Below are 22,355 nucleotides of genomic sequence, written 5' to 3'. Positions count from 1 at the left end.
TTGTCCCTTATCAATGTTTTCAAGTTTTCGGCTGCCACTCTTTTCCCGGTCCGGATCTCGAGTTGGGCCCTCTCATTACTGTAGACCGGACACTCGCATAGAATGTGAGTCACGCTCTCTGCGGTGCCCGGCTCACAGATGCACGATGGGCTCTCCTTGCACTTAAATCTATGTAAGTACTGGGAGAACCCACCGTGGCCGGTCAATATTTGAGTCAGTACCGTATCTACCTGGTGGTCCCGTAAGCGCCAGCCACATCTGGGAAGAACATTTTTGTACCCGAGGCCGTTTGGCCAGACTGGTATCTCCGATTCCATTCGCCAATCGACTTCTGACGAAGAAGTCGTTTGGCGAATGAGATCGGACACGCGTCGTAGTCTGGCCTTTTCTTCAGTTTGGTCGCTAGCTTGGCCAGCTCGTCCGCGCGCTCGTTCCCCTCCAGTCCTGCGTGTGCCTTCACCCAAAACAAGCACACGTGCTTATTTTGGGTGCGACAACGCCTCAGGTTGTCCCTAATTTGCACTACTAGTGGGTGGAGGGACCTTTGGCCTATCACCGACTCGAGTGATGATCTCGAGTCGGTGTATAGGCCAAAGGAGCTGGCCGGATTTTCCAGCATTAGGGCGGTGGCCCTGCACAGCGCCAGAAGCTCAGCCTGGTAGACCGAGCAGTGCGAAGCAAGTTTCAGTTTGAAGGCCCTAGTTTCCGCGTCGCCATTCCATACGGATATGGCCGCCCCAACTCGCTCTTCAAACTTACTCCCGTCTGTAAACATTCGCACTGCTTGGCAGTTGTGCCTATCCACCTGCTCTCGGTCCTCCAGGCTGAGGAATTTGAGGGCTGTTCTCTCTGCTGGGTGCTGCAATCCGAAGGGCTCAACTCTCCGCTCGATCTGCCTGTCCCCAAGCCAGGCTTACATTACGAAATTATTGCTAGCTTCGTTCTTTATCAGTTACCAATTCTTACAAAAGAAATCGTAATTAAATAAGGAGAGAGGCCAGGAGTGGCCTGGCCAGAATGTCTCGAATATTGCGCAGAAAGTGGAGAATGAGGAGAGCCTTAACATTTGGTTTCATATGCCTTCCCTTCTATAAGCATAATAATAAAAAATCGTTGACGATTGGGCAAAATTTTTATTTCATTTAAATATTATATAACGTTAATGAAATATTTATTTAAATTTATATTTTTATTTTTCAGCTCTGATGACAATGAAATTACATATAATTATTGTCCAATCCAAAATGGCCGTTGTAAAAACAGGACGAATTTCAAATTTTTACACAAATAAAATAAATACACCAAAAGATATCTATAAATCTGATTTTTAAAAAGGTTTTTTAATTAATATATTATGTAAAATTTTTAAGTCAGTCTTGTTATGTTCTTAAGCAAAGTAATTATTCAGTATCATCGAAACAATAGCTTTGGTAATCGTGACCTAGAACAATTGTTGTTGCGTAAGGCCTAATAATTTGAAATGAAAATATAGACGTAAAAACACTGTACAAATGTAAAATTGAATAGGCTATTTTAACTCTAAGTTTAATATACTTATCGCACCTGTCGAAAATCTAAAGTTATTATTTTATAAGGCAGAATGTTTGTTTCGTTGAACGCGTTAATCTCGGGAACTAAGGATTCGAATTGTTTTTTTTTACTTTGTCTCCATTGGATAGACATTTAACGAAGAAGGCTATAAGCTATTATATTATGTGTGGTATCCACACTTATGCAATTCAATATTTAAAGATTGCCTCTTCCAGGCATCTTCGCTTTAAGCGATAAGGCATACTTATACTTTTTTTTTATTTTTAAATTTGTAGGTTGGTTTTTTTTGTTACCCCATGTTAATAATCCATCCTATAAAAATCTAGAGTATTTGTGTTTAAAATGTTTGAGGTAAATACTCGTGTGTAAATCAGCAGGTACAATTATGTCTTCTGTTAGGTACAATTTTTAATGGCATAAAAAATTAAAAACATAGTTAAAAAATATTCTCACTATAATCTTAAATAAGAATAAATTATACATATATTTAATTAAATACAATAAATAACTAGTATATACAAAACAATAAATAACGTTAGCACAATAAATAACCTCAACTTATTCTAATCTCGTAAAATTATTTATGGACTATACATGTAATTTCTATTAAAATTAGCTTAACATATCTTGTATCTCATTCAAAGTTTTTCCTTTTGTTTCCGGTAAACAGAAAAAGGTAAAAAGAAACGCTAATATACAGGAACCTCCGAACAGCCAGAAGGTAACGTCGCCCCCCAGTACATCCACCATGGTTGTGAAACTAGTTGTCAATCCAAACCCAACTAGCCAAGTAAGGGTGATGGCTAAAGCTGATCCATTGGAACGCACGTTGGCCCTGAACATCTCACCTACGATTGCGTTTGGTATGGTTCCGAAACCTAGAAAACATATAAAAACTAAATACCTACTTTTTAAGAAACAAACATAATAATATAGCGGGATTTGAACCCACGCCTCTTGGAAACCGTTCAAGCACTCTGACAAACTAAACTATACGTTTTCATCGAGCTACGTCGAAATACTTATATGCTTGTTATAACTTATTTAATTCTTTTGGTAGCGGAAATTGGTAAATATCTCCCTACAAAGAAGTAACAACATAATTAAATAAGTTGTGGTACGAAAAAAATTTTGATATATTTTCTAAAAAGTGTTTTGTTTTTCGTTGTGTAGAATAGCACTTTAAAATATAAGAAATAAAGAATATTATTAATTATTAAGAATAAAGAACAGAGTGATAGTGGTTTCTCTTAGCCTTACAATTATCACAAAGTATTATAAAAATGATAGTGCTAAAAATAATAAAATTCAATTAAGAATTTGCATATTAAAAATTAAAGTATAAGATAATTTTAAAAATACTTTTAATGTCTGTACGTATATAAAAATAATCTTTGATCTAAAGCAATTTCATTTACGAGAACAATGCAGTGCCTCAGCATACAAATTCAACAATATTAATTTCTGTAGGATTATTTCTACATAAAATTGTATCACTGACTCCGTAGTTTTTTCTTTACATTTATTATGCAAATGTAGTTCAATTCTTAATATGCTAATATTTTATTTTATTTCTTTCATAGTCATAGCATACTTATACGAAGTACACTGTTTTTCGCCAAATAATGTCTCGAAAATGCAGTAAAATGTGAGAGAAATGAAAAATGCCTTTGCACTATTATTTCTCACAAAATACTTTGAAACAACGGTTTTTCGTACCTATTTGGCTAAATACTGGATGTGTAGAAATATAAAATATTAATTATAGTTTAAAATCAATTCTTACCAGCCTCGTAACAAAAGAAATAGACAATGAGTGCAACCAGAGGTAGCCATCCAATTGACTCTATAGCAGGGCTCTTTATTCTATCCAAATAAAAGTACAATCCCAGCATCGACTAAAATATAATAATTGTAAAGAATTAACTTATATTTACATATTTTTTATGTGTATGGAGAAGTCGCCAACAATATTCCAAGAAGCCTGACGATATTTGTAATAACGATGATTGTGTAAAATTTTAAAATTGATTGTCATCTCGCACTATTACATCATTAATTGGAGAAAGAAAGAGAGAACACAACACAAAAATTCCCTGCCTACTAAAAGGTGATCGTGCAGAAGATAAATATATTTAAACAAACATACCAAGCTAACAGCACATGCTGCCATTGAGATCAATAACAAAATCTTCCTCCCAGATCTTTCAACGAATGCTGGAGCTATAAGACCAGACACCAATCTGGTAACTCCAATTATGATAGTAGCTAAGTCCGACCTTATAGTGGAACCAGCTAAATTAAATATCGTAGTCGCAAAAAACAAAACAACCGCTACTCCGCTAGTCTGTTGAAAAGCTCCCAAAGTAAATGTAATGAATAGGGACATTCTGTTTGACTTTATAGTGAATATCTCGATCCAATCTTTGATTTTGTTCGATCCTGTATTTTTATTGGCAAAAGTTTCAAGTACTTTCTCTACATCTCCCGATCGTCCTAGTAAGTTGAGAGTCTTTGTGGCTGTAATGTCTTTGTCTGAAAATATCAATATGTGTTGATTTTAATTGATATATTTTATAATAGCTGATTGACACATCGCAAAATAAAAAGCAATTAGTATATAAAAAATAAGTTTTTGAGCCGTTGATTTCCTCCACTCAACAAGTAATGCTTCCACTCTTAATAGGAAGGAAGTGCCTGAATACAGGGTTCCCAATTTCTATCTGCCTAACTTGCTATGTACAGGATTTTTAGAAATACAGCGAAACTAACAAATAAATTATTTTCACATTTAACTAACTTTAACAAGGCTTAACTTAGCAGTTTGGGATTTGGTCAATTAAGCTCATACAACTTCAATCAAACAACCAGTTTAACGTAATGGAAACAAAAGATTTAAATCTTCCAAGTTTTTGCTGGGTTTTTGGGAAATTTCATACAATAATAAAATTATTTATTTTGTGCAAAATATAAATATATCTAATACCAACCTTTCATTGCATAATAGACAGGAGACTCAGGTATAAAAAATAAACCTATAACATGAGCTATACTTATAGCTAGCGCTATGTACCCAGTTTCTACATAAGTCACGTACGGTACCACTGAATAAACTAACAATGTGCCTGATATTCCAACTATTGACGTGGAGGTTAGGAGAATACCTCGGATATGTGTTGACCTAAAAGAATAATAAAAAAACTAATTAGAAATCAAAAAAACCTAAATGGACGCTATAGAACATCCTCGTTTATAAACTAGTGCCAAAAAGTATAAAAATAAAAAATAAAATATATGTCCCGTTTGTTCTTGTTCTCGCAGGAACGTTGGGAAATCGTTGGGAAATCGTCAAAAAATTGAGGATTGAGGACTGAGGAGAGAATTGAGGAAATAGTCGGAGGATCCTTAGAGAGTGTAGACTCTCTCTCTCCAAACACGTCAACAGAAAGTACAACATTAAGTCTAAAAGTTAACAATTAAGTTAAAAGTTCTTAATATTTTTTTCATATCCTATCAACCTGTTAATTTTTTACTTTTCAGATTGTAAGTTCCCACTTCTTGCCAAATCCCATAACTGTAGTTCCACAAGAAGTACCCTGTAAATTTTGGTTACGCGGCTCATTTCATACAAATTCATTCATTCAATTCATTGCTGCAGAATTGCTTGTATCTTGATTTATTTTGTGTTTCAAGGATATATCCATAGATTAATTTGAACTTAATACTTCTACGCAATCTCGAGATAAATGGTCTTAGCAGTCTTATGACAAAAATCTTATAAGGGTTCCCTTTTTACCTTTGTAGGTAAGGGATTCTAACAAACAATTTCTAAGCACGATTAATTAGTAAAAAAATATTTCTACAAACGGCAGATAAAATTGATAGATAAGAAAATTAATTAAACAATCGAAGAATAATTATGATAAATTAGACGATTTTGACGATATTAAATCTAAACCCTATGTGATAAGAAGCAAAGGTTATATCACACCAATCAATCATAGAGCTTTTACATGTGAGAAAAAAAGTGCACCGCCTATAGAATTATTTTAATCGTTACTAAATTCATCATTAAAATAATCATAATATTAGTAGGAATTATCTTTTATATCTAACGGCGATGTTATCGCTTCAAATTATCAGTTTAGAAGTTAAATTAGATAGGAATGAAATTTCTATAATCCTAGATTTGATATTATTATTTCTTCGTCTTCACCATTATTGGCCTTAGAAAAAAAACTGCAGTATGTTTTTTCTACATCCGAATTTTGTAGAAATAAATTGGATAAGCCATAACATAATAATTTTTGATTGGAGCTTAAAGCTTAATTTTTTAAACTAAAATTTTATTTGACAAAAGGATCTCAAGATCATTTCGAATAAACTAAACAAAACATAAATGATACTTATTACTTACGCAATTTCACCAACATAAACAATATTGCCAACTGTAGTTATCCCCATGCCCAGACCACTGATGATCCTTACCGCGTACACCATAGCAATGTTCTTAGTAGTCACTACCAGGATATATGAAATTATGTTTAGACATCCCCCTATAATAAGACATGGTTTTCGACCAATTATATTAGACAGAATCCCGGTTACATATGGACCTGAAATAAAAATAATATTTTTTTTACAACTTTTTGCTTTATAGCACGAATAGCTGAGTAGGCGGAGAGATCTCAAGTTTATCTGTTCTCTTCCTTCCGCCCTAATCTAGGACATTGGTTCGTCTTTAAGTGGAAAAACTCAACACTATGTTTTCTCTTTCAGGAAATCATCCCGATTATTTTTATTTCCCCGAGTGAGGGGACCATCGAATTTACAATCAATTAGTTAATAAAATTGAGATAATTTTGATATTCTCTATAATTCCTCTCAACACCATAGGCAGAGAGAATCGTGGAACCTAATACTCTTTTCCAATTAGGACACTTCCATTCTCCACTTTCCGCCGAATAGATGATGTCATGAAATAGATAAAAAAATGTCATGAAATAGATAAAAATATAAATAAAAAAAAAAAGAAAATTAATTAACTGGCATAAAAAATATTTTTACTAAAAAAACATTTCTAAGTATGGTAACAGCTATTACTTACCAACCATAGAGCCAATATAGAGCAAAGACCCTACCCAAGAAGCCTCTAACGCCGTAATGGGCACTGGCAAAGGCGTTTGTTTCGGATCTTGCAACTTAGGTATAATCGGTGCTGACCATCCCACGCTATATCCGACGACGATTTGACCGATGTTTACTGAAAAATAAGGAATAATAATCTTAAAAAATTCTTAACTTCGTTGAAATCCTTGTAAGTTGTTACTCTCGGGGTGTTAATGTGGAAAATAATTGAATGTGGATTCGATTTCTATTTGGAGGACGAGTAATTTTTATTTTTCTGGCTCTGGGGTCATAAGATAAAGTGTTGACATTCACGTCACAACATACTATAAAACGGCTTAACTGATTTTATTACATTAATTTACTATTAATATTGTCTGTAAAATAGTTGTTGTCTGTCATATTAGTTAAAAAAATACAATAAAAGTTTGATGTGCGTAACTTAGCTTCACAAACTCGGGAACTTTAGGGATTGTACCAAAAGCATACAAAATCAATAAACTGTCAGACAAAGGAGAATAGAGTGACTAAATTGTTTTACCTACCTGTAGATGTAAAAATATCTAAGTGAAAATATGAATTGAGCCCGTCTTAGTGCAGCGACTGAACATTCTATTATAGAAGCGACGGTTATGGGTTCGATTTCCACTTAAAAGAATAAATTTCATTGCCTCGCTTTGTATCAAGACAAAGCGAGGTGTTAAGTTCCACTACGCAGCACACAATACCCCGGAAATTGAGGTGAAAATTCTATCTTAATATTAGGTTCCTTCTGCCTGCCTGGCTAGTTGCGGGATAAAGCGTGAAATTAATTTAATTTTTGCCAAAATAAAAAAAAAAACACTAATATCAAAATCAAATACTTACTACAAGCTACAATGAGCAACTGATATTTTATACTTGACGTCATTTTCACTTTGTTCTCAACTGGTGCGTACTCGTATTTATCTTCCATCGATCACAGTTTTATTCTATATTTATATGAAATATTTTGAATATAATATGTGGATATTATTTATAATTGCACCATTTCAAAAGAAATATTTTACTCTATCTCTACCTATCCAAAACGAGACTGCTGTAAAATGTTTAATATTGATTCGTAATATTCGTCGTTTTTAGGGTTCCTTAATGAAAGAAATACTTGTTTATAAATGCAAAGACTGTGGGATTGATTCTTACTAGGGAGAAATAAATATTTAATATTTTCATTTTCTTACTGGCAAAGTAAGCAAAGGGTGCAAAGCGTGGCGTTGGGTTCAGCCACTCAACACGCAATGCCTTAAGAATTCTGCGGAAAGTGGGGAACGCAAGTGTCTTGGTGGGAACGGAGTGTGTTAGTGTAGACACTAAGTTCCCAAGTTCGCTCTGCCTACCTTGTTATGTGCAGGATACAGCGTGAAGCTAAAAAATCATACAATTATTAAAAAGCTACTTACATTTGAACTTACATCTATAATAGATTCTTTTTACATTTATAACACGTCATTGACAAACAACAATTAAAGTAGAACTACGAGTATCTAGTAATATCTGTTAAGAGCAATACATTGTTAAGCCCCGTGAGACAATTCAAACTCACCACTTCACTTTTGTTAAGTAGGTTAGTACTTATAATATACGACTACAATGTTGTTATCCATTTGGTTATTCATATAAATAGTAAATATGGAGCTAACCGTCTAGAGTACGTGATATTTGAAACTGCACGTATTCCTATTATTATAAAAATTATGAAATTTTGTATTTAAATTAGTAAAAATACATTCCCCAAAAAACATTTTGATTTTTTTTATTATTTCTTTAGATATTTGAGTAGACCATAGGAAAGTTGCAATACACGGGGCCCCTCAGCAATAACTCGGACCATTGGAACGTGAGTGACTGACAAACTTGAACTAGCGAAAAAATCTCCATCATCAAAACAAAACTTTTAAGTTTTAAAATATAACAAAATAAAATATTTTAATGTAACGAGACAAAAAGTGTGGCGTTCTACCACTTGATACACAATGCCCCCAGAAGTTGACGGAAAGTCAGAAACGAGTGTCTTTCAATATGAAAATTACAAAAAATTACGTCAACACGTAACTCTTGTTATCTTGAGCGGAAAGAGGGAAGAGAGTGTATAACCACTCATTCTCTATTCATGTTTCAATGCTATGTAGGAAAAACTCAAAAATTTAAGCTGAAGGAACTCGATACATATTATATTTTTTATTAAATATACGGAACATAGTAATTAAATATATTTAAATGAAATTATAAATTACTATATAATTCAATCACGATCAATTCTCTATATATCTTTTATCGCTATTTCGATGTGTATTTGAAGACGCCGCTTTAAATTGGCGCTTAATGATGAGATTAGATTTTTTTTTATGAAATTGGAGAAAATATGAAAAGAAAAATTTTATGAGGCCATTCGTGGCGCAGAGGCACCAGTGTGCATATGTAAACGTTTCATGTTGTGGGTTCGACTCCCACTGGAATTATTGAAATATTTAATATTTTCATTTCCCCGCTCTAGTAAACCAAAACATTAGTAGCTTATGTATAGTTCTTTAAATATAAAATATTTTACATTGCTATCTATCACTATTGAAAATCTCATTTAAAATAAATAAATAGATATGTGAGAAATAAAAAAATACTTTTTTATCGTTTTTTAGCGATAAAATTAAAAAAAAAGTATATATTTAGATTATTTTTAAAAACAATTGAACGTTAAACGAGTAAATACTAAAAAGATACTTGCGTAACAATTACATTGTATCTGTAGTCTGTAGGTATATTATTAAATATAGACATTATTAAATGCGTAATTATGCAATTGTTCTAATGTTGTAGTGTCGGTTCGAATAACGCCAAGGACATCGCTCTGGTAACAAGATAAAACACGGCGTTTAGATACGTCACTCAATATCCGACGTATCCAAAATTTGGCTTTACGTGTGGAACAGTGTCTTAATAAACAAAAGAAACCTAGATTAATTTTATTTACCCACCTTCCTAGAGTCTGGGATACAATGTGAAACTATAAAATACATACATTGCTACAAAATATTCAATTTTAAAAATTACTATACATACGTAGCTTACTGTTCAATATAAGGTAATATCACTTGATAGTAGATATTCATCTAAGATCATTGCTTTTGATAGCCGGTACAATCTAACTGGATTTGATAATAACAAAGGTGAAGGACCTTTAAAAGTTGATAAAAGAAAATCACGTTTTAGTTACTGTAATAACTTCTTGTTCACGTGATAACGTCTTATTAAACTATGAACACCGGCTGCACGCACGAAAAAGCAGGACTCATTGTCACGTTCCACCTGAGCCAAGTGTGCGAGCGAGAGCGCAGAACAATCGATAGAGAAGCACGATCGGCATAAGTGTTCAGCTTGTGACGCTTCTCTCTCTAGTACATCACACACGTTAAACGTGTTAAGTTGAACATAAGTTGTAAATTAATTATTAATAGTACATTGTTACTAGTAATTAACCTGTATAATTTAGGTATATGAAAAATATATAATTCAAGTATATAAAATTCACAAGAAAAAAGAGCTTACAAAGAAAGAAAGGAAGCCGAAAAATGGATAATATATATAAGAATATCATAGAAATAAACTATTACAAACTTATATTTGTAGTTAATTTTATATTAAATTATAAGTAGAAAACTTAAATTTATTAACTACCATTACGAAGCTTACAATAATATTCCAAATATAACATTTGGAACCCTTAATCGGCGAGAACGACTCACACTTGACCGATTTTGTCATATTTCTAATAAGTTATTTTTATAGGTTTATAGATATACTAGCGACCCCCTTGCGGCTTCGCCCGCTTTTACTGCTGGATTATTCATATAATGTATGTTTGCAAAGCACTTAATATAATGTGAAAATTAATTAAACCCTAATGCAACCCGCATTTTCGTAGTTTCGTAGTTTCGTCAGTAGTCAGCAGATTGGGATGGGATGCGTACATTTTACTCATCTTATCCCTGGGGGCCGGTTTGCTTCTCTTCTGATGATCCTAGTACCTGTGCCGCTGATGTTGCCGACGTGGTTCTGCAGGGCATGGAACTTTATATTCCTAGCACTGTAGTGCCCATCGGTGGCAAGTCACAGCCTTAGTTTGATACGTCTTGCAAACTTGCTGCCCTTAGCAAACGCGAGGCATATCAAATCTGGGCCGAGGCACTGGCTACTAAGGATCCGAAGGTGAAAGCCTCAAAAAGAGAGTATAACCGGGCCTCTAGGTCCTTTAAGCGGCAAATTGCCAAAGCAAGGTCCGAGCATATCGCCAAAATCGGCGAGAAGCTTGAGAGCTATCCGTCCGGAACTCACCAGTTTTGGGCGCTCTCAAAGGCGGCACTCGGCAACTCCAGCCAGCCTTCGCTTCCGCCTTTACGCAAGGGGAATGACATCTTGGTCCATACGGCGAAAGAGAAAGCCGATCTCCTGGGCGCTCTCTTTGCCTCGAACTCGACTTTGGATGACCAAGGATCAACGCCACCGACCATCTCGCGGTCCCAGAGCTCAATGCCTGAAGTTAAGTTCAGCCAAAAAGCTGTAAGGCGAGCTCTGTCCTCGTTGGACATCCATAAGTCGAGCGGGCCAGATGGCATCTCCCCCTTAGTGCTTCGTTCTTGTGCTCCTGAGCTGACACCGGTGCTAACGCGTTTGTTTCGGCACTCTTACTCAGTCGGCGTAGTCCCAGATTCATGGAAGAGCGCTCTTATCCACCCGATCCCGAAGAAGGGCGATAGTTCCGATCCATCTAACTACAGGCCTATTGCCATCACCTCCCTACTCTCAAAAGTCATGGAGAGCATCATCAATAGCCAGCTCTTGGTTTATCTAGAGGATCACCGATTGATTAATGACCGTCAATATGGCTTCCGCCATGGTCGCTCAACCGGTGATCTTCTGGTTTACCTTACCCACCGTTGGGCTGCGGCTATTGAAAGCAAGGGAGAGGGCCTGGCAGTTAGTTTAGACATGGCGAAGGCCTTTGATCGAGTGTGGCATGGGGCGCTCCTTGCTAAACTTCCATCCTATGGGCTTCCCGAGAACTTATGCAGGTGGATCGCCAGCTTTCTCACTGGGCGCAGCATCAAGGTCGCTGTCAACGGTTTTTGCTCCAAACATATGCCCGTGAACGCTGGCGTTCCCCAAGGCTGCGTGCTGTTCCCCACGCTGTTTCTTCTGCATATCAATGACATGCTGGAAGATTCTAGCATTCATTGCTATGCAGATGACAGCACGGTGGACGCTGTTTACTCCGGCCGCGCAAGTCTTTCTCGGGAAAACGCTGAACAGTGCCGAAATAAACTTGTGTCTTCTGTTGAGGCATCCCTCGAGAATGTCTCTTCATGGGGTGAGAAGAACCTGGTCCAATTTAACCCCCTGAAGACACAGGTTTGCGCGTTAACCACTAAAAAAACCCCATTTATCGTATCGCCAGTCTTTCAGAACACTCCCCTTTCAGCCGCGCCCAGTATCAGTATATTGGGCCTTAATGTTTTATTGGGCCTTAAAGTGACTGCCAGTATCGCGATCATCTGGAAAGCAAGGCCAAGTTGGCCTCGAAGAAACTGGGGGTCATCAATAGAGCGAGACGGTACTTCACGCCAAAACACCGATTAGCCCTATATAGGGCCCAGGTTCGGCCTCATATGGAGTACTGTTCTCATCTCTGGGCTGGTGCACCCCAGTATCAGCTTGACCCATTTGATCGCATACAACGTAGAGCCGTTCGAATCATTAAGGACCCAATGTGCTGTGAAAGGCTTGACACTTTGGGTCTGCGTAGAGACGTCTCCTCGCTGTGCGTTCTCTATCGCATTTTTCATGGTGAGTGTTCTGAGGAACTGTTCGACCTGTTACCTGCCGCCGAATTTTCCAACCGCACAGTACGTCACAAACTTAAATACCATCCACACCACCTGGATACGTGGCACTCCACTACTGTGCGGTTTCGTAGAAATTTCCTTCCACGCGCCACCGAACTGTGGAATGGCCTACCCGCGGCAGTGTTTCCAGGTCGGTACGATATGGGTACCTTCAAGAAGCGCGTCTATCTCCACCTCAAAGGCCGGCAACGCACCTGTAGCTCCTCCGGTGCTGCACGGGGTCGTGGGCGGCGGTGATCATCATCAGGTGACCCGAACGCTCGTTTGCCTTGTCCTTTTTCCAAAAAAAAAAAATAAAAATTTTTTAGTAGGTACCGTAATTTTAAATCTGTGCTACTAATCTTTTCAAGTACTTATTAAAATATATTTAAATGACTATTTTTAGATAGTTAAATGACTATTTTTAAACGGAAGAAATTATAAACAAAAGCCTACCTACTAATAACTACTACAAAAAATATATCGCGCTGAAATAATACATTCAACTCTAATTATCCAATACGTGCAAACGCATCTAAATCTTCGTTGCTATAAAGGCAGGCGGGTTTTTTTTTTTGCTTGTGGTTAATGCTTAAGAGGGTATTCTGTCCCTGATGAAAAGCAAGCACTACGTGGCTACCTGTGAGGAAAATTAAATAGAATGCATCGGCCGGGAATCAAACACGGGCCGCCCGCGTGGCAGGCGAGCATTCTACCACTGAACCACCGAGTGGCGAGCCGTTTCGCAGCAAGGATTTTTTGATATTATAACAACTTCTAAAGTACTTATTAAAATGAAAAACAGTAAAGACAGTTTTGATCTACATTAAATGGCCAACGTAACTAATATACTTATTTATATGCTGAGAGTAAGGGATAAGTAAAACTTGAGTCGATACTGCTGAAGTGTCAACGACGTGATGTGTCAACAATTAAATGCGTTTTTCTCTTAAACTATTCGCAATTTCGAAATTGTGTAAAAAGCAAATTTTATCTTCGTTTAACGTAGAAAATTAATAAAGTATTTTAAAGGATAAGGATTAATACCATTATGGAGAAATACCCCTCACAATAAAAAATATATTGAAATTATTATTTTTTAGACAGAAATATGATCACTACACGTTATCCTTAAAAGATAAAAATATGCTCTCGCGGACTTTTTTGTAGATCTCATTGAGAGGAACAATACTCCAGTACATTTTTTTCATGTAGTACTTACCATTAAAGCAGCGCATGCGCGAAAGTGTCTCAGCGGGTAGGACTTTATTCATATTTTTCGTATTTATGTTAATTTACATAAGAATGTACAAATAATAAACTATATATAAACCTTCTACGAAAAATACTCGACCTAATGGTGAAAACCGCAATGAAATCCGTTGGGTGGTTTAGAAGAAGAAGAGTTAGAAACAACAGACAGACACGAAAAGCGACTTTGTTTTATAAGATATAGGATAGGATAGGATACATACATATATGGATATATTATGTATATTTGAATATAATATGAACACGTGTATTATAATATATTTGAATATAAATCCCACTTTAACATAAGTAACGTGATCTTAAGGTTAGTTACAGAACTTCAATTTGATTTAAATTGGCAATCAATGGCAATATCTATCCAAATCTAAATTTTAATGTTACAGTCAATTTAGCCAGTCAAATTTGGTTATATAATAGGCACTCTCTTAAAAGTGTACTAATACAATTGAATCATCGATGGTTATAGATTCGATTCCCATTCATGGTAAACAAATATTATCTATTTTCATTTCCTCGCTCTGACGACAAGGCAAAAGCGCAACGTCGGGTTCCGCCATGAATGCCGCCATGTACTGAAGTACTACAGTACAGTGAAACTAAAAGAAAGAATAGTAATACATATATTCATAACTCATAAGGTTCGATTTCCGGTTCAGTACGGTTCCTTCTACTTTTTTGGCTCGTTATAAAGATATTTATTAAAATTAATCTTGTATTGGTAGACCTGACAATTTCTATAAAAACATATCTTCTACCACTTTTATTATCATTTGTGTCAATGAAATGCCTTCGTAAAATAAGATCAGGCAATTAATTTTATTTTATTTATTTTTTCTAAGGTCATCGCGGCGCAGCGGCAAAGCATCTGACTGTTAACACGATAGTTGTGGGGTCGATTCCCACTCGGAAGAGTGAACTATCATTATTTCTTCGCTTTACTTGAGTTGAGTTCGACCATTCAACGGAATGTATTGACACTATGTTTTCTCCGCATGTTATATAAAAGGCACTAAAAATCACTTAGGCTCTTTCCAACTAGGCCAGAACTGCGTCATATACATACATACATACATATATATGAATCCTAACATTAGGTAATATACAATGATAGTAAATTTACTACAATATTATACAAAGATAAAGCTTTAAGATCCATTGTTATTATAACATATAGGACATAGGTATATAAATATTGGCGTACAGTGCCCAATAAAGATGTCAACACGTAAATTTGTTCTAGAATGGTCTAAACATATTGTTTTATTTATATATGAAAGCGTAGGTTAACGCTGTATTTACCAGGGTAGATAGACGGAAACTAATATTAAGACATATCGTTCCGCACTTCTCGATCAATGTTTCGAAATATTACATATTGAATGGCGAAACTCAACGCTGTAGTGTGTCAAATAAACTAGAGCGGAAAACTAAAATATTTAATGCCCAAAGTCTAGTCTAGTCGCTCTTTTTGTTACTTAAGATTTTAAATATGTCAACGCAAACAAAGTTGTGAGCTTAACTTTAAGCTATATTATATATTAATGTATATGAAATAGGCTTAAGGACTTGCCAAGTAATTAGTGTTATCAATCATCACGAAATTGTATGTACGTCATTCTTGCGTGAAATTGAATATATTGATAGGATCAGATAGTGCCAAGTACAAACTTATCCTCCCGTTACGGCACACAAATTTAAACACGAGGCTCTGGTAAATATTATAGTTTGTAGAGCCACAGACTATCCTTAATAATACATAGTAATAATATCGCTCCTACTGTGTGCGAGATACAGCGTGAAGCGTGAAGCTGAAAAAAAAGTGTTAATATTTGGCCAAAATCAGAACTAAAAACAATTTGGAATATAATATAGTCTCCATTAGAACTTTTATTTTATTTTAAAATATTATAAAAAAGTATCTGAATAATTCTACATTATTGAACATTGAAAAATATGGGATAATCATTTAGGTCGGCCTGGATTTCGCGGACAGTAACATGGTTTTATACAGATTGGTTTAGAACTTTTAGGAGATTTTTGAGGAGACCCGCTTCTCTCTCTAACAGCTTGTTGCATTTTAGCCATTAAGCTATTGATTTGGTTAGTTAATTGCCCAACTGTGTTACACATTTGTTCAAGAGTGCCCATATATGGAAGAATTGGACTACCCTTGCGGTCAATATCACCAGGAGCTTCTTCAGAAGAACAGCCTGAGGGACAGCCCTTATTAGCCAAAGAAGTATGAGGAGGAGCACTGAGCTGTACAGGTGACGGCTGCAAAATTTCTGGTTTCCGAGGATTGCTATTCACTTTGCAACTTTTACCACATTTATCTAACGCCGATCCTGTAGTTAGTGGTGTTTCTTGCGTTTCTTTATCTTTGTTGATCGGACAAAGTATATTTCCACATTTTGGAGGCAAGTTTGCTGGACATTGGGTATTGGTACAACTAAATGGTTCATCGACTCGATATTCCTTTGGCAAAGTCGTTTTGCAATCCGGACACGGGCATGTTATTTGTATGACACCTGCTTTTACATCTTTAATCTTCCCCGGGGTGTAGTTAAGGCAGTTGTAGTGCACCCAATTATGGCATGCTCCTTGACACTGTATTCCATTTTTTTGTGAAACTGTTCCTAAACATATTTTACAGGGATTTTTTACCTTGCTACATTTTGGCATTTTGGTTAAGTTTGCAAGATTTAGGTTATTTTGTTGATCATCGTTTATATTTATAGTTTAGCTCATGATTAAATTTTCAAACATTATTGACAAGTGTGATGACATCCTACTGACAGAACGGCAACGGCGGGTTAGAAAGTAATTTCTTTTTTTTATGTTGAAACTGTACTAAAAACTTTATACTATTTATCGAGCAGCAACTTCTTTTATTTTGCACATAATGTTCTTAATCTGAGTCGAAAGCTGGCCCACCGTACTAGATAAATTTTCCAAAGCGGAGACTAACATTTCCTGGTCCACATTCGAAAGATGAGATTCTGAAGAAAATGTTCTCAATTGTTCCAAGTGCTGTGTATCTGAAAAAGATGTTAATTATTTTCGAGATTTCATGAATAAACGAAATTCTTAAATATGAATTATTTATAAGTAAAGCATAGCTGAATTATTTAAATATATTAATATTATAATTACGGCGTTGCAAACGCAACACGCAATGTATCCTGAATTCGGTGGATAGTGGGCAACAGAGTGTCTTAACACAATTTACTGTTACCTACCCTGGTGTAAGCGGGTTACAGTGTGAACCTGAAAAAAAAATTAAGCTGTCTCTGGTTTTAAGTTCTAGTATCAGAATCTACAATCTAGTAGTATCTGAAAAATAATAGCTTACACAATATTCCTTAAAATAATTGGATATATTGTAGATCTATTTAAATTTTACTGTCGAGAAATGAAATTCCAAATTTAACACGACGAAAGTTTTTAGCTTACATCGAATAGGTGTATAATTATATTAACTAAAAAATATGTTAGGAAAAACAAATTAACAATTATTATTAGATATATAAATTACCTGAATCACACGAATTAGTAGAAAAATTCGAGAATGATTGCGACTGTTTAGGTGAACACGTTGGTTCACATTGAGGTGGACTGCCCTGACGACCCTGTTTCTTTAACATTAAACCAGATGAAGAAGTAGTTATAGTACAATTATTTGTTTTTTTTGGAAGTATATTTGTGGTACACTGTTGGTTAACAGGCGACGATGCTGGGCTATGTTTAACAGGAGGAGGAGGATATGTAGGTATAGGATTGGCTTTTTTACTTGGACATTCAGTTGAAGCACAAATTGGCAATTTATTTGCAGGACATTGAGTATTAGTACATGTATAAGGCGGATCCTTTAATACTTCTTTGCCCTCAGATGTAGCACAATCTGGACAGGGACAAGTAATAATTAGTATACCGGCCTTAATATCATTAATTTTGCCAGGAGTATAGTTCAGGCATTTGTAGTGGGCCCACTTGTGGCAAGCGCCTTGACACCTCAAACCATTCTTTTTACAGACGGGTTGAAAACAAATTTTACATGGATTTTTTACTTTTGAGCAATTCATATTGGTTATATAATTTTAATATTGTTCATGATGGTAGTTTCTTATGTTACTTTATCCATTACTAACTAAACATAATACGTGCCCAAATAAATATTTCAATATTATTGACAATACATTTTGTAACATAATATGTTATATGTGACATATAAAATGACAGGTTTTGTTTTTAGTTTTAAAAATCATTATTAAAAATTTTAGCTACAATATTTTTAATACCAATATTAAACAAAAAATTCAGAACGAATTAAAAATATTATATTTCTAAATTATTACTTGTCATTGTCAGTGTCAATGTCAACAAAATTTTAAGGTTATATTTTCTATATTGTTCCTTTAAGCTGAAAATATTATAAACACTAAACAAAATGCCGTTTATGAAAGGCAGAGCCCCGATCAGACGAACATTAAACTATCTTAATGCCGGAAAACTAGTATTCAAGGACAAAATAAAGATTTTCTCCGTTGCGTATAACATTCACGGGACTAATAATGCTGGTGCGAAAGAATTCGTTTTCTGGTATCTTCCACAAATACAATACAAAAATCCCGATGTACAAGTAGCTACATTAAAAAATTTAACACCATCTCCATTTATAAAATGCTATTTTGATGACGGCAGGCAAATTTTAGTTGATATTGATAATAAACCTAAAGAAGATATTTTAGAGCATTTATTGAACACTGTTGGGAAGTCAAAGGAAGTTTTAGAAGCTGAGGCCATTGCTGCTGAAAAGAAAGACAATCCAGCTAACTTTGGTGTTGGTTGTGATAGACCTTGTATATGTGAAGTGTATGGCCAAGTACCATGTCCTGGTGTTGTTCCATTGCCTAAATTTATGAGAGGAAAGTACAAAAATCAAACAGATTAGTTCACTAAGAAATATAAGTTAATTATTAAGTTGTAATGTAGGTTTGTGTAAAAGAAATATAGATTTAATGTTGTAATACTTTATTTCATTAACCTCAAATTTGTTTTAAACATAACAAAATAAATAATAGATTATTTAAAAGAATTAATATTTAATTACTTCAAAAACTTATATTAAAGGTAATAATTATATATAAGTAAACAAATTTAAAATATCAGAACTTATGATTATTTACTACATCAGCCATTAGAGCAGCAGCAATATATTGAAAATTTTCAAATGCAATAAAAGTTTTGGAGTTATTGTGTAAAAACAGTTTGTTGTCAACTTCTTTACCTCTAGCTCCAGTATGAAAAAATACCCATTTATTTTTAGTGTGACATTCTATGTCCTACAAAAAAATTCTGTGATTATATATGTATATGTATATTTATATTTGCTTAAGGCCATTGTACTGCAGCACTTTGCATTTGACAGTAAACACGACAATTATGGCTTCAATTTGCATTTATACGATTTAATTATTTTCATTTCATACAGTGATAAAGGTAAAATTGTAATAGGTAACTAAAACTACCTCTACGGAAACCTTGAACTCATCAACTTTGCCATCACTGGTAGGCCCCGCTATAACAACCATAGCGTCTTTCAAAACATCCTCTTTAGACATGCATTCTTTTAATTCTGTATGAGCATGATTGGACATGTTCTCACTAACTTTAAATAAAAGTGGGCTTACTGGGCATTTCTGTAATATTCATTTTAATAAAATTATTGTATTTTTTATGGATTTCTTAATAGTTGTCAGAGTTATAATAATTGGTTATATTTTAAATAAATAATAAGCAGATATATTCATTATATGCTTACATACATGTTGTGGGTTCCATTCCGCCTTGATATATGTTTCACACATATTATATATGTTTACTACACTTGAAACATAAACAGTGTGAAGTTAAATACTATTACTGATACAAAGTTAACAAAGGTGGATTTATCTATGATAGAGAAATCTCCGAAGTTCCAGCTTGTGGAAGTTGGCAAATGCAACATACTGGCAGGGAATATACAAACAGTAAAAGATTTTGATAGTATTTTTATTTTCCGGATTTTCAATGTTTTATTAAGTTACTGAAGTAGAACTTTTCCTTAGAAATAATCTTACCTTACAACAACACTTAAATCTGATGTTGGCTCCCAGCATTGGACACAACAAGAGATAAGAATTCAAAACTGGATGCGGAGATCCAAAGTACGCTAGATTCACATTTTTTAATGTCTTAAATTCTTCCTGCAAAAAAATCTATTATTTACATACAATATTCCATATATATAAAAGGACTTGTCCTCACTGACTGAGGTAAGACGCACGCACAGCCGTAACCGCTGATGGTAGAAACGTGAAATTTAGACAGATGTTTACTTTCGTAATCTGGACATCCACTAAGAAGGGATTTTGAAAAATTTTTACCCTAAAGGGATGAAATAGGGGTTGAAAGTTTGTATAGAAAAAAAATTAAATCGGCACCGATTCTTATAAAATTTGAAATTTAAATTTTTAAAAGTATTTAATTGAATACGTGTTTCATCGTTTTCTAGAATTTTCCCCCTAAGGGTGCAAATAAGGGGTTGAAAGTTTGTATGGAAACATCTTTAAATCGCCACCGATTTTAATAAAATTAGAAATTTAGGCTCTTAAAAATATTTCATTGAACACATGTTTCATGGTTTATTAGAATTCGCCCTTAAATAAGCAAGCGAAGCTGCGCGCGTCCGCTAGTATGATTATGAAAGTAGAGGGTATTTCGCCTCATACTTGCTTCACTTGCTATTATGATAAAATAAAATGAGACATTTATCACTCTTTCATATAATTTCTCTATTTTTGTTAAAATTATATAAAATAAGTATATTATTACCATTATAGCCATAATGGTGGCCATAGATTGAATCGTAGCGTGAGTCCTAGACCTCATACATAAAACGGGTACTGTGGACTGATCTGCGAACCGTTGGAGACACATATGCGTCATCGTTGCTACGAAGATTACATCTGCCATATATGAAAATATCCTAAAATATAATATTAAACATAAGCTTTATGTTTTTTCTAGCATAGCATGGTCGGTAGAGTAGAGGGAACCTACTACGACACTCGGTTTTCTACTTTCCCTCTGATTGAGACGACACGTGTGGCGTGGTATAGTGGCGGAACTTAATAGATATTACTAAAATACTTAAATTCTTTTTATAGTTAATTTACCTTCATGGTATTCCTGGCGGAGCTAAAACTCGGGAGCATCATTTTTATAATAATATAAAATATATTTCAAAGACGGCTAGGCAACTGGCAAAGCTATCTTTAGAAGCGGTGGTAATTTTTGCAATACTTAGTGCCTCTATTGCAAAAATTACCACCGCTTACCACATACATATTGATAATTTCATAATACTAAACGTTACCTTTACTTTGAATTATGAATATCATCATCAAGCGTCATCACATCAGCTTTCAGCAGCAGCTACTGAGCTACTAGAGATAATTAAGAATAACCCATGACATTTTCAGTGAAATATAAGATATATTTTATTCTGGAGGCAACGTTTGTTGAGTGACGTAACTCAACGCCGCGCCTGCGTTTACACGAAAGAGGCTTAGAGTAGGCAGAAAGAAAAAAAATGAGCAAATAAGGAAAGTGTGTAATACCTTCCCATATAATCATTGTCCCATAGCAATTGATCTGTAACATTGACGTCGTAAGCTCCGAGCATAGTGGCCGCCTTCGACACCGCCATATTTAAAAACGGTTCATTTACTTCTTGTAAGATCATTACTTTGGAATTTCCTAAAACTTTCTGATGAAAACAATGTTATTATGCTTTGTGTTAAAGCATTTTCTGTTAAAAGAAGTATTTATAGGACGAACTTCGAAGAACGAAGCATCTAAGATTTAGGTACAACACGTACTTAAGTACTTACTTATATAACGTAGAGTATGAAGTGTTCCGACACTAACTCCTCTCTGTCTAACTTGCTAAGCAGACAAATCTTAAAACCGGGAAGCTGGAAAACTCGATTTAAGTATGTGATTATTTAAGTTTTATTAATATAGAACATACCAATCTCTTACGATGCGAGTCACCTACACTACATTTTAAATTCATTGCACTCTCTAATACATTCAATACCATATCGGAAGTCCAATTCCTGAAGCATATCAAGTGTTTTGGCTTTGAGCATCTGTAATCATAATTGATTAATTGATAATTAATTTTAAAAATTAATTGGTAATTACATATATTAAAAATGGATTGGATTTGCACTCGCTAGAATGAAATTATTGTATTGACACTAGCTTATCTATATTATATTATATTTATAATACAGTTAGGATTTTCCCAATCTTTTAGACATTGCTGTTTAGAAGTCGTAATGTACCAATGTACCATCTTGCTATAAAAAAAGTCATATGATGATTATGGATGAGTTTAATTCCCGTTTCAGTAATCCAATTAGGTACAATTTATGGTTATTC

General features: G+C 34.7%; 4 protein-coding genes across 7 annotated transcripts; 1 reads left to right on the top strand and 3 right to left on the bottom strand.

The window, feature by feature from the left end:
• Positions 1 to 226: 226 nt before the first annotated feature.
• LOC146528422 (uncharacterized) lies at positions 227 to 1,849 on the bottom strand. The gene is made up of 2 exons (XM_085202822.1): positions 1,845 to 1,849; positions 227 to 896 (listed from the first exon to the last, which is right to left on the bottom strand). Exons 1-2 carry the CDS (start codon positions 1,847 to 1,849, stop codon positions 227 to 229), a joined length of 675 nt encoding a protein of 224 aa, XP_085058948.1.
• Positions 1,850 to 1,987: 138 nt separating this feature from the next.
• On the bottom strand, positions 1,988 to 8,296 carry LOC146528421 (facilitated trehalose transporter Tret1-like). 4 transcript variants are annotated; one of them, XM_085203583.1, is made up of 8 exons: positions 8,118 to 8,296; positions 7,546 to 7,756; positions 6,659 to 6,814; positions 5,969 to 6,167; positions 4,542 to 4,732; positions 3,701 to 4,086; positions 3,338 to 3,449; positions 1,988 to 2,429 (listed from the first exon to the last, which is right to left on the bottom strand). In XM_085203583.1, the coding sequence occupies exons 2-8, from the start codon at positions 7,631 to 7,633 to the stop codon at positions 2,164 to 2,166; spliced, it is 1,398 nt and encodes a 465-aa protein (XP_085059709.1). In that variant the 5' UTR covers positions 7,634 to 7,756; positions 8,118 to 8,296; the 3' UTR covers positions 1,988 to 2,163. The 4 variants fall into 4 exon arrangements, with proteins under 4 accessions (XP_085059709.1, XP_085059708.1, XP_085059712.1 ...); XM_085203582.1 differs by having other exon boundaries at positions 7,546 to 7,649; XM_085203586.1 differs by having other exon boundaries at positions 8,130 to 8,296.
• A 7,531-nt stretch (positions 8,297 to 15,827) lies between these two features.
• On the bottom strand, positions 15,828 to 16,787 carry LOC146528420 (uncharacterized). Its single transcript, XM_085202818.1, has one exon. The coding sequence runs from the start codon at positions 16,545 to 16,547 to the stop codon at positions 15,828 to 15,830; it is 720 nt and encodes a 239-aa protein (XP_085058944.1). The 5' UTR covers positions 16,548 to 16,787.
• A 1,439-nt stretch (positions 16,788 to 18,226) lies between these two features.
• On the top strand, positions 18,227 to 18,892 carry mRpS25 (mitochondrial ribosomal protein S25). Its single transcript, XM_085203440.1, has one exon. The coding sequence runs from the start codon at positions 18,313 to 18,315 to the stop codon at positions 18,814 to 18,816; it is 504 nt and encodes a 167-aa protein (XP_085059566.1). The 5' UTR covers positions 18,227 to 18,312; the 3' UTR covers positions 18,817 to 18,892.
• Positions 18,893 to 22,355: the final 3,463 nt, after the last annotated feature.

The sequence above is a fragment of the Heliconius melpomene genome, chromosome 19, assembly GCF_056956725.1.
Source record: "Heliconius melpomene rosina isolate 202511_hmr_F chromosome 19, ASM5695672v1, whole genome shotgun sequence".
Lineage (NCBI taxonomy): Eukaryota > Metazoa > Arthropoda > Insecta > Lepidoptera > Nymphalidae > Heliconius > Heliconius melpomene.
Note: the sequence above shows the minus strand (reverse complement) of the source record. Positions and strands in the feature narration are given on the sequence as shown.